Consider the following 13,457-nt stretch of genomic DNA (forward strand, 5'->3'; position numbering starts at 1 on the left):
GCTTTTCCTCCCTTGTGCAAATGCAGACGGGGGCAAGTGAAGGGCTCTTACTGTGAAACAGCCATTCCACCAAGTGTGGAATGGCTCTGAGATTCTCATCTCTGCCTAACATGCAATGTGTTTTAAGCTCCTTGTATCTCATCTCATCTGCAGTGACAGAGATGCGTGCATGTGTGTGCTTGCATGTGTGTGCAGTTGTGGTTGCATTCTTGTCTGAAAAGGGGCAACATAATGTATCCTATTTCTCCCTCATTTCATTTTGCATCTCGCGGGCATCTGACAGAGCTGCCCTCGACATTCCAATTATTTTATTGAGCTGGATGTTTTCTTTGGCATGACACATTGCAGAAAATCCCCCAAATTACACTTGTCATGTAGCTTGAAGCTGTCCTCCCTGACAGTATGGCCTCACTAAATGGTTTATGCTTTATGTTGAGCTGGATGGATGCCACACCTCTGATCTCACAAATCTACGAGCAGGAGGGGCCATCTCATCTTCCTAAAACAATCAATACTGATATGAGATCATCTATCATGCTTCTTTAACCTTATCCTCTAACTCTCAGACTGTGCCCCTCTGGCACAGAAATTCCCTCTGCCCTCTGTCTGGAAAAAGATAACGACAGGGGAGAGAATGTGATATAAGAGGGGAGAGAGAGGTTTGACATCTCGGCAAGGTACTGCCAGAGCAAGAGAGACTCAGACTGTGGGAAAGTCAAATGAGGCCCTGATTGTTATGGGAGTAGAGCACAATAGAAGTGCCCTGTCAGTGTTTGTCTTCCCTTCCAGCTAAGCATCCTGCTGTAGTCTTTAGAATACTGAGCAGTGTACCGCTCAGCTTTACAGGGCAGTGGATGGGTATAGAGAAGGATAACAAGGAGTAGGGAAAGAAAAGGATGACGAGCAGAGAGGAAACGCAGGTGGCTATAGATGAGAAGTTGGCACTGCCTCTGTCATAGGACAGAGGGATTTACAGCTTTATGAACAAGCACTTAGAGACACCAATAAAACTGTTACTACAGGCCCTTCTTTTTGGTGGCCACTGCACTTGACACTCTATTTTGCAAAACAGGCAATTACTGTGGCTGGACAGTAATTTTCACCCAACTAAAGTTGCCCTTGTCCAAATGCACAAAGGCTTGCATCCATCCACCCATCTTCTGCCTGTCCAGATCCGGGTCATGCTAGTCCCAGCTGTTGTGGGGCAAAAGGCAGAATACACCCAAAACTAGTCACCAGTCTGTCGCGGTGCGACTGCGTAGAGAGAGACAACAGTTCACGCTTACATGAATACCTGCAGCCAGTTTAGAATTATCAGTTAGCCCAACATGCATGTGTTTGGACTGTGGGAGGAAGCCAGAGTACCTGGAGAGAGTCCACATAGGCACAGAGAGGACATACAAACGCATTTATCCTTGCATGTATTTAACAACTTGACCTCCCATCTCCAGACACCCTTTTCACTTTATAACTGGCTTTAAGATTATCTAAAAATCTGGAAATGTATGTGAATATTAAGTCTTTGCTTGTTGCTTATTATATGTATATTTAATATTTACATTTCAGAAATTCTGTAAGATTAAATGACAGCAGCCTCTCATAGTTCGGTGAAATGTATGGATTGCAAATGTCTGTCACTTAAACCCCCTCAGACTCCAACTGGTTGCGGCAGATGGTCACCCCTCCCTGAGCCTGCTTCTTCCTGTTAAAAGGGAGATTTTCCTTCCCACTTTTGCAAAGTGCCTACTTAGTGGGGTGGGTGGGTGGAGGCAGGATTTCTTTGAATTACTGTAGTGTCTTTACCTTACAATTTAAAGTGCTATAAGGCAACTGTTATTAAATTTGGCACCATGTAAATAAAATAAAATTAAATGAGTATGACTGTAAAAGTAAACTTTGAAACGCAGTTGCTGTTTCAAGGTTGTTACATGGGCACAAGCAACTTCAGAGATCTGAACAGTTTCTTCTCCCACTTGTTTAGATTTTTTATAGGTTGGAATTAGGTTGTTGGCAACTGGATACATGAGTAGGACATGGCTTTGACTATACGAAAGATGAAAAATATGAGAATATTTTACGGGACTGCCTTGAAATATGTTAATCATAGGGTGCATGTGTAGCTGTGTTAATAAAATCAAATTAAATACAATTTAAAAAACAACAACAACTTAGTACAAAGTAAGAATGTGAAGTATAGATGTATGTATGGCATTGACGGCCTCATCAGCCTCAATATCATCAGAATCATCAGAATCATCAGAAACTTTATTGTCATTGTCATGAGAACAACGAAATTAAGAATGGTCCCCGATCATTGCATCATCCCTAGCAATATCAAAATATAAATAAAACAATAAAATTCAATAAATAAAATAGATAGAATACTTAAAATACTAATAAGATATAACAGTAAAACATTCACATACATTCCCACACACATGCTTCAGACCGTGCATAGATTAACACAAGAGTGGCGTGATGGACATTTTTTTTTGTAGTATTCAGATGTGTTATTGCAGTTGGATAACAGCTGTGTTTGAGTCTATTAGTCCTTGCTCTGATTGCCCTGTACCGTCTGCCTGAGGGCAACAGTTCGAACAGGGAGTGGCCAGGATGTGAGGTGTCTTTTATGATGTTTTGGGCCTTTTTAAAACAGTGGGCGTTGTGTAGAACTTCCAGTGTGGGGAGAGGGCAGCCAGTGATCTTTTGGGCGGTGTTAATGATCCCTTGGAGTGCTTTCCTCTGAGCCCCTGTGCAGCTAGTGTACCAGATGCATATGCAGTAAGTTAGAACACTCTCAATGGTGGCTCTGTAGAAGGACACCAGCAGTCTTAATGTGCAGTGTGAGTTGACTGGAACATAGACCCTTCCCTCTATGGACCCCTATCCCGCTCTTTCACACACAGTAACACACGATCCGTCACTCTTTCTGCTACCGGAATGTAAAGACGAATGGAAAGGAGGTGCACAGCACAAGCTAGGTGTCCTGTGTACGCACGTGCATGCTTATTGCGAGTGCACACGCCATCTTAATGCATGCCCTCCCTCCATTAATAAATGACATCAGATTCTGTCTGCTAATGCTGCTAATTCTCTGTGTAAGAGAGAGAGGGCACTGCACCATGGCTCTGCAGTAAGCTCCCAGGGATGACAGTTGCATAAAAAGGCATGAAACAACCTGTCAGGCTTTCCTTTTTTCCCCTGCAGCCCGTTTTACAAAACAAATCAAGATAAAGACACTTAAAGTGGGAAAGGGAAAAAGAATACAAATGCAAATCTCAAACAGAAACCACGGCAGCACACCAAATATATGCTGTGCAGTTTAATATGCTGTAGGTGCATATTGCATGACGAGTAACAGCACATTTGCCTTGCACTTCTGTACTCTAACTGTACATGCAGTACTCTATGATTTAGAGTAAAAATAAATAAATAAAATGACTGGATTAGTGCTGCACAGCTCTGTTAAGATAGGTTTATTGTATCAGCAAGAATCTGAATTTGCAGCAAACACTTTTAGGGGAGTTTTAGGTAACTTTGTGTGAAGTACTGTGTATATACCCCCATTAAATGTACAAATCCTCTGGAGGATCGTCTTGGGTGCCAAGTCTGAAAAAAGCAAATATTTGGCATTTGACAACTCAGATGCTTGGTATGTGCTGTATATGTGGATGTATGTCTTTTTCCTGCTCCACTTTCAAAAGGCCTTAGGGGTTGGAGGGGTGAGGATGGGTGAGGGGGTTTGCGTAGTGTATTTGCTAAAGGATTTGTTTAGTTGTTTTTATGTTTTTGGCATGCTTTCAGCCTGTACACTCTTCTTACCGTAAGCAATGTGCCGTTTTTGTTTGAACACCTGTTCACATATTGTATGGTCGACAGTGATTTGCAAAGAGCCTCTTTCATCTTGTTCCATTCATTACTTAGCCAATTTGATTCTGTCTTTCTCAAGTAGGGAAATTCTTCGTGCACCACGTACTTACTTTTGCAGGTCTTCTGTAATTGCTCATGTCTGCAGTCGTACACAACACCAAGTGTTGTCATTTTTGTGATCTGTTTTAGTCTGAAGGGTAGTGTAGGATGTTTAATATCCCTGTTTTCCTATTTGTCTCTCTCTTCTAGGATCGAGCCATTGGGAACACCTCTTTGTCCACATTTGGTGTGGCTCAGGCAGTGCTGGAGATTGTCCTCATATTGTATCCTTTCAGTGACCTCCCCTTTGTCTGTGGCCTGAGTAACATGCTCCATGGCCAACAGCAACATTGCCAAGGCAGCTTTGTTTACCCAGGACATAGTTGAGCTGAACACCTTCCGGAAAACATGTTGCGTTGTTTCATCACCCTTTATGATACCTGAAAAGGTTGAGCCTTGACACATAAAAAGTTGACTCAAAGAAAAGCTGCTTTCTACTTGCAGCAAGGTGTTTTTGCTCCTTGATTGATTTGCTGAACAGCTACTTGATGGTGTCTTCTGTCGTTGGCTTCTACAGTCTGCGTGTCTTTGAGGGACTCACTCCCAGGAAGGATGACACAACCATGACAACGGTAAAGATGGGATAGAAAGGCAGGGAGTGGGGTGAAGTGGGGGCAAGGGTGCTGAAATTGCTCCTAAGGTGCTGATGTGTTTGCCCCCTCCTGTGTTTCATCTATTTCCCCTGTCTTTTTTTTCTGTCTTCATTGCTCTCGCCTTCCTGTCTTCTCTGTCCCTGCTGCTCACTAATGTTTTCCTCCGGGCCCCTCAATGGCCTTAGTTGATCTGTTCAATATTTGTTTGTAAGTTGCGTAAACACCAGCAAAGTGCAAGCTCTTTTCTTGTACATCAGAGGGAGAGTGAGGTTTTTTTTTTTTTTTTTTTTCTTAGGGGGAGAAGGGGGCTGGGTGGCAACTATTCACTTGGTAATGAGTTTGGGAGTGGTGAGGCTTGTTAACTAGCATGATGCTTCAGTGAAAGGACTTGAAAGGACAATAGAAGGAACCTCATAATGAGCATCTTCAGAGGTACTAATTGTATAATATGTGGAACCAATTTATCATCAAGTGGCGTGTATGTGTGTGGGCACATCACGGCTAAAACTGCTGGTGCAATGGGTGCTTTTTCTGCTTCACACTCGCTATAAATTGCATGTAATTTGTTGAGGGCTAAACTCGGAGGTTTGATTATTTGGTCTTATTTGCAGATCATTGGTTGCTGTGTCTCCATCCTGGTGCTGAGCTCAGCCTTGCCAGTGATGTCCAGAACACTAGGTGAGTATGCTTTTTCATGTGAGTGTTTTTGTATTTTCTTTTGCCTGCGGTAAGGAGAGTGAGTGCAGCTTGCTTTTTCTTTTTTCATTCAGAGACAATTTTTTGTAGACACATTAAATGATTAAATAGCAGCAGTTTGACAACTTTCAAAAAGAAAGGACATTTTTTAGAGTTAGATGAAAACATTAATAGTGGGTGATCAAGTCCACCCACTAAATATGAAGCTGTAGCTTGTTAGTTTGATAGCTTGAAAATGTAAGTCCCTGATTATTGTCCATTGTGGACACTGACAGCTGGGTAGTTCTTCCTGTTGTACTTGAAGTCCACTACCTAGGGTGCATGTGTAGTTGATGCATTGTAATATAAATTTTCCCTTGACCAATGTTTGTGGTGACACATGGATATCTGCATGGACCCTTGCGCTCACTGTCTGATGAAATTTGCCACTCTGACCTGAGCGAACCAAAGCGGACTCCTGGATGTGGAAAGTATAATCGAGGGTTAAAGGGACAAAACGGCTAGCCTTGCTCTGTCTGAAAGAAGTGAGAATCCACCAACCAACACTACAGTTTATGTGATTCAAAGCTGGAATTTGGGAGGACATGCAAGGCTGGGAAAATCCAACTTGATTTATACCAGAGTTTTAAATATTGTGAACAGGCCAACCCTTTTGCAATGTGCAACCAGCAGCAATTGGTTTTCCAGATTTGAAGAGGGCAGAAAAGGTAGCACCAGGGACAGCGTAAACTGCACTGATAGAAATACAGATTGGAAGGGGGGGAAAAAGAAACTCTGCATTCAGAGAAAGGATAATGGTCTAAAAAAGAAAGCGGTCGACAGTAAGGCCCATTGGTGTAATCTCTATAAACCGCTATCATTTACAGATCAGTTTGTTTTCTGTTAGCTTCTTTTTTTTAAATTTTTTTTAAATTATCCAGATCCATTCTGGTGGACAGAACAGCGTTTGGTCATGGTATCAGTTATCCTCTATTCCAGTTGGTGTTTCTGGTGTGTAAAGAACAAAGTTATTGGCAAGCTGATGGGTTCCCAGACTAACTTTGGTCTATGGCTTGTCCTCGCTATAAGCATGTCCACTCTCACTACCAAATGAACGATGCAAAAGTTCCAACTGCTGGTTTATCAAGGAAAACCTGAAAAAGATCAAAACCTCTCTTTCAGGGTTATCCTGGCTGAGACCAGCATACTGTATCTCCTTTTATAATCTGAACATGCAGAACAGACAAGAAATATTCCTGCCCAAAAACAGACTTTGTTAATGAAAGAAACAAGATACAGCATGCTCATTAGTGAGCTTTACAGAAGCTGGTATTTTTGCTGTGTTACGACTGAATGATTGAAATGTAGGTTACAGACTTATCAGAGCTGTCATTGTGTCCTTGGCACAAACAAGAAGAAAGATTAAATCTTCCTCTCCCACAACAATTTTCATTGTTACCACCAACACCAGGTCACAGGAGTTGAATTCTCCTACAGTCTCTCATGGTGATGTTAGAAAAGAGTGCAGGCAGAATAAAAATGACAGGAGTAGCACCATCACAATGGCACTAATAAACATGCAGAGTGCAGAGCACAGCTGTTTAAATAGCACTACTTTTGTGTGTGTGTGTGTGTGTGTGTGTGTGTGTGTGTGCGTGTGTGTGTGTGTGTGTGTGTGCGCAAGTATGTGTGAGAGCAACAGAGTGGGAAAATAGGATGGAGTGAGCATACAGTGACTCACTGGGAGCTTTACAAAATATCAACAGGTTCTGCTTTGTGACACTGAATGGATGAAAAGGAATAAATGCATGAGACAGAGTTGAAGAGAAAAGGCTGCTCAGCACAAGATAAAAAAAGACGTGCAAAGAGTTGAGTGTGACGAAGTGAGATGTTAAGAGACAAGAAAGGGTTTCGTGTGTTGACGTGAGGCGTTTTTATGTCGGTGGGTGGTAAATATGCACTGTGTAAGAGATAAGGGAATTGTGCTAGAGCACGCAGCATGTTTAATAGTGTAGTAACAAATGTTTAGTTACACCAAATGCACATCACAATCAGCTCCACCCTTCCCTTCCACCTCTGCAGGTTACACATGTTTGGGTGAACTTTAATGTCTCTCTCTGTGCACTTTAAGCTGCATCACCATCAAATCCAGCTTGATTAATGGTAATATCACCAGACGTTATGGCTTGGTTTTACTTTGCACCAATTCATATTTAAAACTTTGACAAATTCTGCATGACATGTTGGTCTCTGCTGAGTTGAGGCAGGGTCAGAGTGAAGATGGAAACACAGTGTAACGTCCTGACGGCTCTGAACAGCAGCATGATAATGTCTCCGTCTCCCTACCGACATTTCAGAGACTGAAATGTTTTTTTTTTTTGAAACCCTCAATTAGATTTTCTCACATTACTAACCCAAGTTTAAAACCTTTGGCATTAGAAATGAATTTAGCCCGACCACAGTGGCTAGCTGTATTGACTGGGGTCTCCATCATCGCTCTCCCCATCTTTTCTCAAGCAATTTTGTTAAAGGTCCTTGATGCTTGCCAAACCGCTTACTGCGGCTGTAAATACATCTCTCCAGACGCTGAATCGATTGCCCAATCTAATTGATGACAGAGGTTGTGAAGATGTTACAGGAGAAGTTGAATGTCCAGGGACTAGGGCTTCCTCAGTCTGATGCATGAGAATGTGATTTCTGCTTACAGATAGCAGGACAGGATACCGTTATGGTACTTGGACTTTAAATATTGATGCAGTAATTTCCTTCATCAATGTTGCATGCAAAATTAACATAGGAGAAGATGATTTAATAACATTAAACAGATCTGTGCACACAGGTTATTGAAAGCTTAATTATCTCCCCACAGTACTCTGTGGGATGGCGCAGCTAGAGTGCATGAACGCATGGATGGATAAGCAGGAAAACAAAAGGGTGTTGATGGCTTTCCAAGCTGCATGTGATCAGCTGTGACAGATGGTTTGAAATTGGTCTGGCAGTGTAGAGCTAAGAGGGAGCTCCTTTATCTTTGTCTGAAGGAGAGATGAAGTCCACCTGCAAGCCACCTTAGCTGCTATAATTAGCTCGCCATCCTTTTATGTTCCTCAGAGAATTGTGCTCACATTAACCAAGATGCAGCCAAGTGATAAAAATAAGCAGCAACTCTGCCATGCAGTGGGTCAGTGGATGTTTACCCAAGCCTGAGTGAAATTGCTTTGGTCCAAACCAAATCAGAATTCTTACACGCTGTACATTTGGATGACCTCCCTTCAAGGCCGTCTCCGGATCGCTTTTAGCGTGGTCGATTTTAAGATCACTCCCTGAAGTCGTGATGTGACCACTATACCTCTGCACTGGACACTGGATTCCCGTCAGTGTGGCAAACTGGTAAAACACAGCTGAAATATCAGTTCATTAACGTAAACTGTGTTAATGTGGCCGTCGATGGAGACAAATTGAAGACGAACGATGCACAAAGGTCATGATGACATATTCACAGCAGTGTGGCAGCAGTGCTAAAAGTGGTCTAGAGGTTCACGAGTTGACCTTACAGGGGAGATTGGACAAATATGAATTGTCCATAGTGTTTGAGATTTCAGTGGGCACACTCTGTCTTCGCAATAGGTTATTGAAGAGGGTGGAAATACCTAATGTAGGTTAGTTTTTGTTTGATTGATTGATTTTTTTCAGATTTGGGCGTAAATCTGCTTGGAAATGTGCAGATTTGTCAACAGAAATTAGAATTGCATGCGTGAAGACTAGTGGTGTGAATCTGTGGAGTTCTTGAAGTAGTTGTTTTTGTACCACCTTACAACACATGGCTGGTCTCAGACCCAAAGTGCACCAACGCTATTACAAGTAGTTTTTTTTATTACAAGTCAGAAATGTATTAATTCCTGTAATCCATATTAAATTGTTTTTGTATATAAGCCCCCTTTTCAGATTTTTATTTTCTTTTTTTCTTTCTTTTTTTACTTTTTGAAAAAGATGGGCCTGAGGAGAATGACATTTTCAAAGAGGCTCATAAGTTTGCTGCAGCCTTCTGCTTTTGTTAGGAAGAATTCTTATGAACAATACTTGTCTTGTCAGAAGGAGCCTTGGAAAGATGAACTTCATTTTTCTCAGGGTTTTGTTTATTTTGTGGAATTCAGCTGAGGAGAAAACATTTCGACTCTTGGTTATCACAGCTTTGTGTGAAGAGTTATTAAAGGTCACGGTTCTGAGTAAGAAATTGCACATTTTTGAATGAATGTCAACCTCATTTGTAACCCAGTTGTGTGTGCGTGTGTGTGTGTGTGTGTGTGTCTCTGTCCTTCACAGGCATCACCAGGTTTGATCTTTTGGGAGACTTTGGCAGATTTAATTGGCTGGGAAACTTTTACATCGTCCTTTCGTACAACCTGCTGTTTGCAGTTGTGACAACACTTTGTCTCGTGAGGAAATTCACCTCAGCGGTCCGGGAAGAGCTCCTGAAGGCGTTAGGTAAATTCATCAACAGGGTCTGTACATATCCTAAAAGTTTCTAACCAGCAGCTTTCAGTATATAGTACAGGACAGTGCGTAGTCTTTCACGTGCCTCAGTACAGCTATGTTGGTTCTACGTCTGTCTGATAGTATGTGACTGCTCAATTTAATCCTAATTTTGAGACGCTGACAAATCCAACCTAGTTGGTAGCTTTGGAGAGAAATGGTGTTTATTTCTCTCTGATAGAGCGACACGTCCAGCGTGTCGCTGAACTGACATGTGACAGAAGATGAGACTAGTCCCCAAGGCTTGTGGTGACGGGCCCTGCATGTTTGATACACAGGGTGGGATAGGGCTAGAAAATGCCAGACAGAAGAACCGAGGGAGGAAAAAGGACATCAATACTTCTGTCTAAGTGAAAGTCTGAGGCTTTTTAATTAGATTTTTCTGCCTTATCTCCCACTGCCCAGGTCTGGATAAATTGCAACTGTCAAACAGCCCCACAGACCCTGAATCTGGGAAGCTCTCGGCCAATGGGCATCAGAAAACTCTGTGAAAGGGACGATAGATCAACACACGCATACACACATGCACAGACACCTACACACGTAAATGCAGCCAAAGGGATATTTCGACAGTACTGCCTGACTGCTGAAAGGTGAAAAGGATTGGAAGGAACTTAATAAACCCAGGCAGTGTCTGACGGATGCTGCAAATGGAGGCTGAGAGCAATTTAGCTTCGTGACATTCCATCCTCTGCGTCTCGGATGGAAGCTGGGACAGGGGCAGGGCTGAGACTGAGGATTGAAATAGACTGGCATCACTGCAGTGACCTTGAAGTTGACCTCAACCACGACTGTGACTTCAAACCACCCATCTTTTGCTTCAGGGGCATTCTCTCCCTCCCTCTGCCCATTCTCTTACAACCTTTACACCACCGCACTACACAGAAGCAACCAGAGTCTTACATTTACCTCTGTGTTCACTAACATAAATTTCACCTACACAATTCAATTAGACAGTTTTTTGTTTTTTGTTTTTATTGTTAATGTGTCTGTGACAGTGAGGCAGGGTGCACTCACAGTTAAGGGTCTTAGAGAGAGGGTTTTTGCTGTTGTTGTTCTAATGTTAACTGATACAGGCGTAATGAGGTGTCAGTTTGTCAAAAAATGGGAAAAACAACCAAGAGCTTTGTGAAGCGTGAGGACGAGTCATTTATTCCCACTCATCACGGCTGGTCTGTAAAACTGCACAGCATCAATACGGCTCACATATTGTGAATTAGGCACTGTCATTCTTAATAAAAGGGCCTCAAATTTTTAGCACTCGGGACTGTCATCAGTCATTTTATCTGGCTTTACTCCAAGTGCGCTTTAACTTTATTGATGATGTCATTAGTTTGTATGAAGTAGGATGAGAACTTTTTTTTGGGTGCTCCAGATTTGACTTGAGCGGCTCCACAAATGGGAAACTATGTGGGAGTTTTATTTCACTTCGCTTCCAATGAGCAGGTTTGAAAGTGAGGACGAGGTTGTATTCTTTTATGCACATCGGAGGAAAATGTCACCGCAATATTGCTTATTCCACACCCCAAAATCCTCAAAAATAAGTAAATAAAGAAGGAAAGAAACTTTTTTTTTTTATACAGGGCACAGAAATGGTCACGTTTCTTTGTAAATGTTGTATACACATGTACATATTTCATTGTTTCATACCTATTTTGGATGTAAACATTGGGCTCGCACCCAGGGTCTGAATCACTAAGCATTCTGTATTTTCTTGTACATATACCTATATATATATTTTTTTTATAAACAGCTTCATCTAATGCAAATCTGTAGGTCTTCACACAGAATGCATGAGTAAGAAAACATCCAGCTTTGTTGCTGTGAGAAAGACTAGGTGACTCAGGCCCCTTTTACATGTTGTATTGCTGCATAATCTTCTGAACTGTGATGTTCTTTGTCTCCAGAACCACCTTAAATGCCTTATACGAAAAAGCAGGCTTAATGTTAAGGTTCTGTGGAGTTTTTGTCCGTGCGTGTGTGCGTGGGCATTGTGAGCGTGTAGACAGTTCCACTGTGATCTCCTGTATGCCAGAGTTTCTAGTCTGAAGCCATTTCTTTTTGCCATGAATGTTTATGTCACATCAGCTCCATTGAGACTAGATTAGAGTGATCTCATGATGATTGTGTGTGTGTGTGTGTGTGTGTGTGTGTGTGTGTGCGTGCGCGCTTTGTATTTTCATGGTCGTTTAAGTGATAGAGTGATGAAAAGAAGGAGGAAAAAAAGCTGAATTTGTATATGCAATCGAAATGGGAAGGAGAATTTTTTTGCACCAAAAACTGACTGCAATTTGATGTTGTTACAAAGACTGGAATTAAGGAAAAAACTCACTGACACCAACTTCTCCAATCAGACCTGAGAATGTTTTGTAAATGGTGATTATGTCGGCTTTTCATCCCAAATCCAAAGTACAGCCATGTGTCTGATTTGTGATCAAGGCCATATCAAGAGAGCAAGTTGTGTAGTGGCAGAAACTTGAGGTACATGTCCTGGTATGTTTCTTGTCATTTTATTTGTTTCCAGTAAAAGCACGCTGATGTCTGCATACTGTGAAAAATACCATTGTGGCACAAATTAATGTGGTAGGTCAAAGGGTGACACTGATGGATTAGAGATTAAAATTAATAATTCTTCATCTGGGTGAAAAGGTTAAACCCGTGCGTCCATCCACTCAGCTACACACTGCAGGAAAGTGTCACACCCCTAATAAAGCATCACAATCAAACTCTGCATACTGCATTTACAATAAATCTGTTTAATGGGGTTTTTGTAAGGGGGGGGGTTCAAAAAACTTGAAAATTGCTCTGAAATGTCAGTGAGCAGGCTTTCATTTCTTTCCATCTGACACTCGACCCCTGCATGTAATTTTGGTACATGTTTTGTGTGAATGTATTTTTTTTTTTTAAACAATTCTTCAGTCTGCTAAATGTAATGTTTTGTTCTTTTCGATGTTTGTGTGTTTGCAAATAAAAGAAAATGCTTCAACTTATTTTCATTTGTCACTGTGGCAATCAGGTCATCAGCGGTCGTTGGCTAATTGTGACTTCAATGTTTACCTATTACTTGTCCAGTAATCAGTTTCTTTCCTTCCCATAATAAAAGGTGAAAATGTGGATGTGTTGGATCAGAAGAATGACACCATTGTAATATTTGTGTTGTGGGTATGATGGCAGGATGTTATTAGCTTTGCTCAGGGTAAGACTGGGAAGCCATCCTAGCTCCGTCCTCAGATATAAAGAAAAATGGCACCTATAAAGCTCACCAACATAATATCTCACTTGTTTAATCCATAAATAAGCAATGAAAAGATAGCTTGTGGTTTAATGGGGAGCTATGCGCTATAATTATGTCTTGTCAAACAACAGCTGCTGGTTGCCTGTTAACTCTCACGGTGGCACAACTACACAAGGGCTAGCTGCTGTTTGGTCAATAACGTCTCTCGTGTTTCTTTTTAATGCACAAAGTAAACGCGAGCGATGCAGAGTTTTATGTACGCTTTAGTTGTGGTTTTAGTCTGCTTCACTTCTTCACCCTGCATGATTATGCCGAGATCACGGCCTGTCGGTTCCAGCTTCATATTTAATGTTTAACTGTGATAGATGATTAGGTTATCCCTACCTGAAACCCTCAGGATCAGCTGGTTTTATTTATTTATTGTACATAAACCGTAGCATTTTAATGAAGCTTTG

The 13,457-nt window shown here is 41.7% G+C and overlaps 1 protein-coding gene across 1 annotated transcript in view; it reads left to right on the plus strand.

Moving 5' to 3' along the window:
• The window catches only part of lmbr1 (limb development membrane protein 1), a 42,837-nt gene extending 29,751 nt beyond the window's left edge, over window positions 1-13,086 (plus strand). The window contains exons 13-17 of the mRNA XM_085362876.1: window positions 4,120-4,193; window positions 4,451-4,541; window positions 5,174-5,240; window positions 9,558-9,719; window positions 10,173-13,086. Coding sequence (XP_085219002.1) covers window positions 4,120-4,193; window positions 4,451-4,541; window positions 5,174-5,240; window positions 9,558-9,719; window positions 10,173-10,258 — 480 coding nt within the window. The 3' untranslated portion in view covers window positions 10,259-13,086. The remainder of the gene's footprint in view (window positions 1-4,119; window positions 4,194-4,450; window positions 4,542-5,173; window positions 5,241-9,557; window positions 9,720-10,172) is intronic.
• Window positions 13,087-13,457: the final 371 nt, after the last annotated feature.

This window comes from Diplotaxodon limnothrissa, linkage group LG9 (assembly GCF_057381915.1).
Source record: "Diplotaxodon limnothrissa isolate DT_005_m linkage group LG9, D_limnothrissa_male_GT1.1, whole genome shotgun sequence".
NCBI lineage: Eukaryota > Metazoa > Chordata > Actinopteri > Cichliformes > Cichlidae > Diplotaxodon > Diplotaxodon limnothrissa.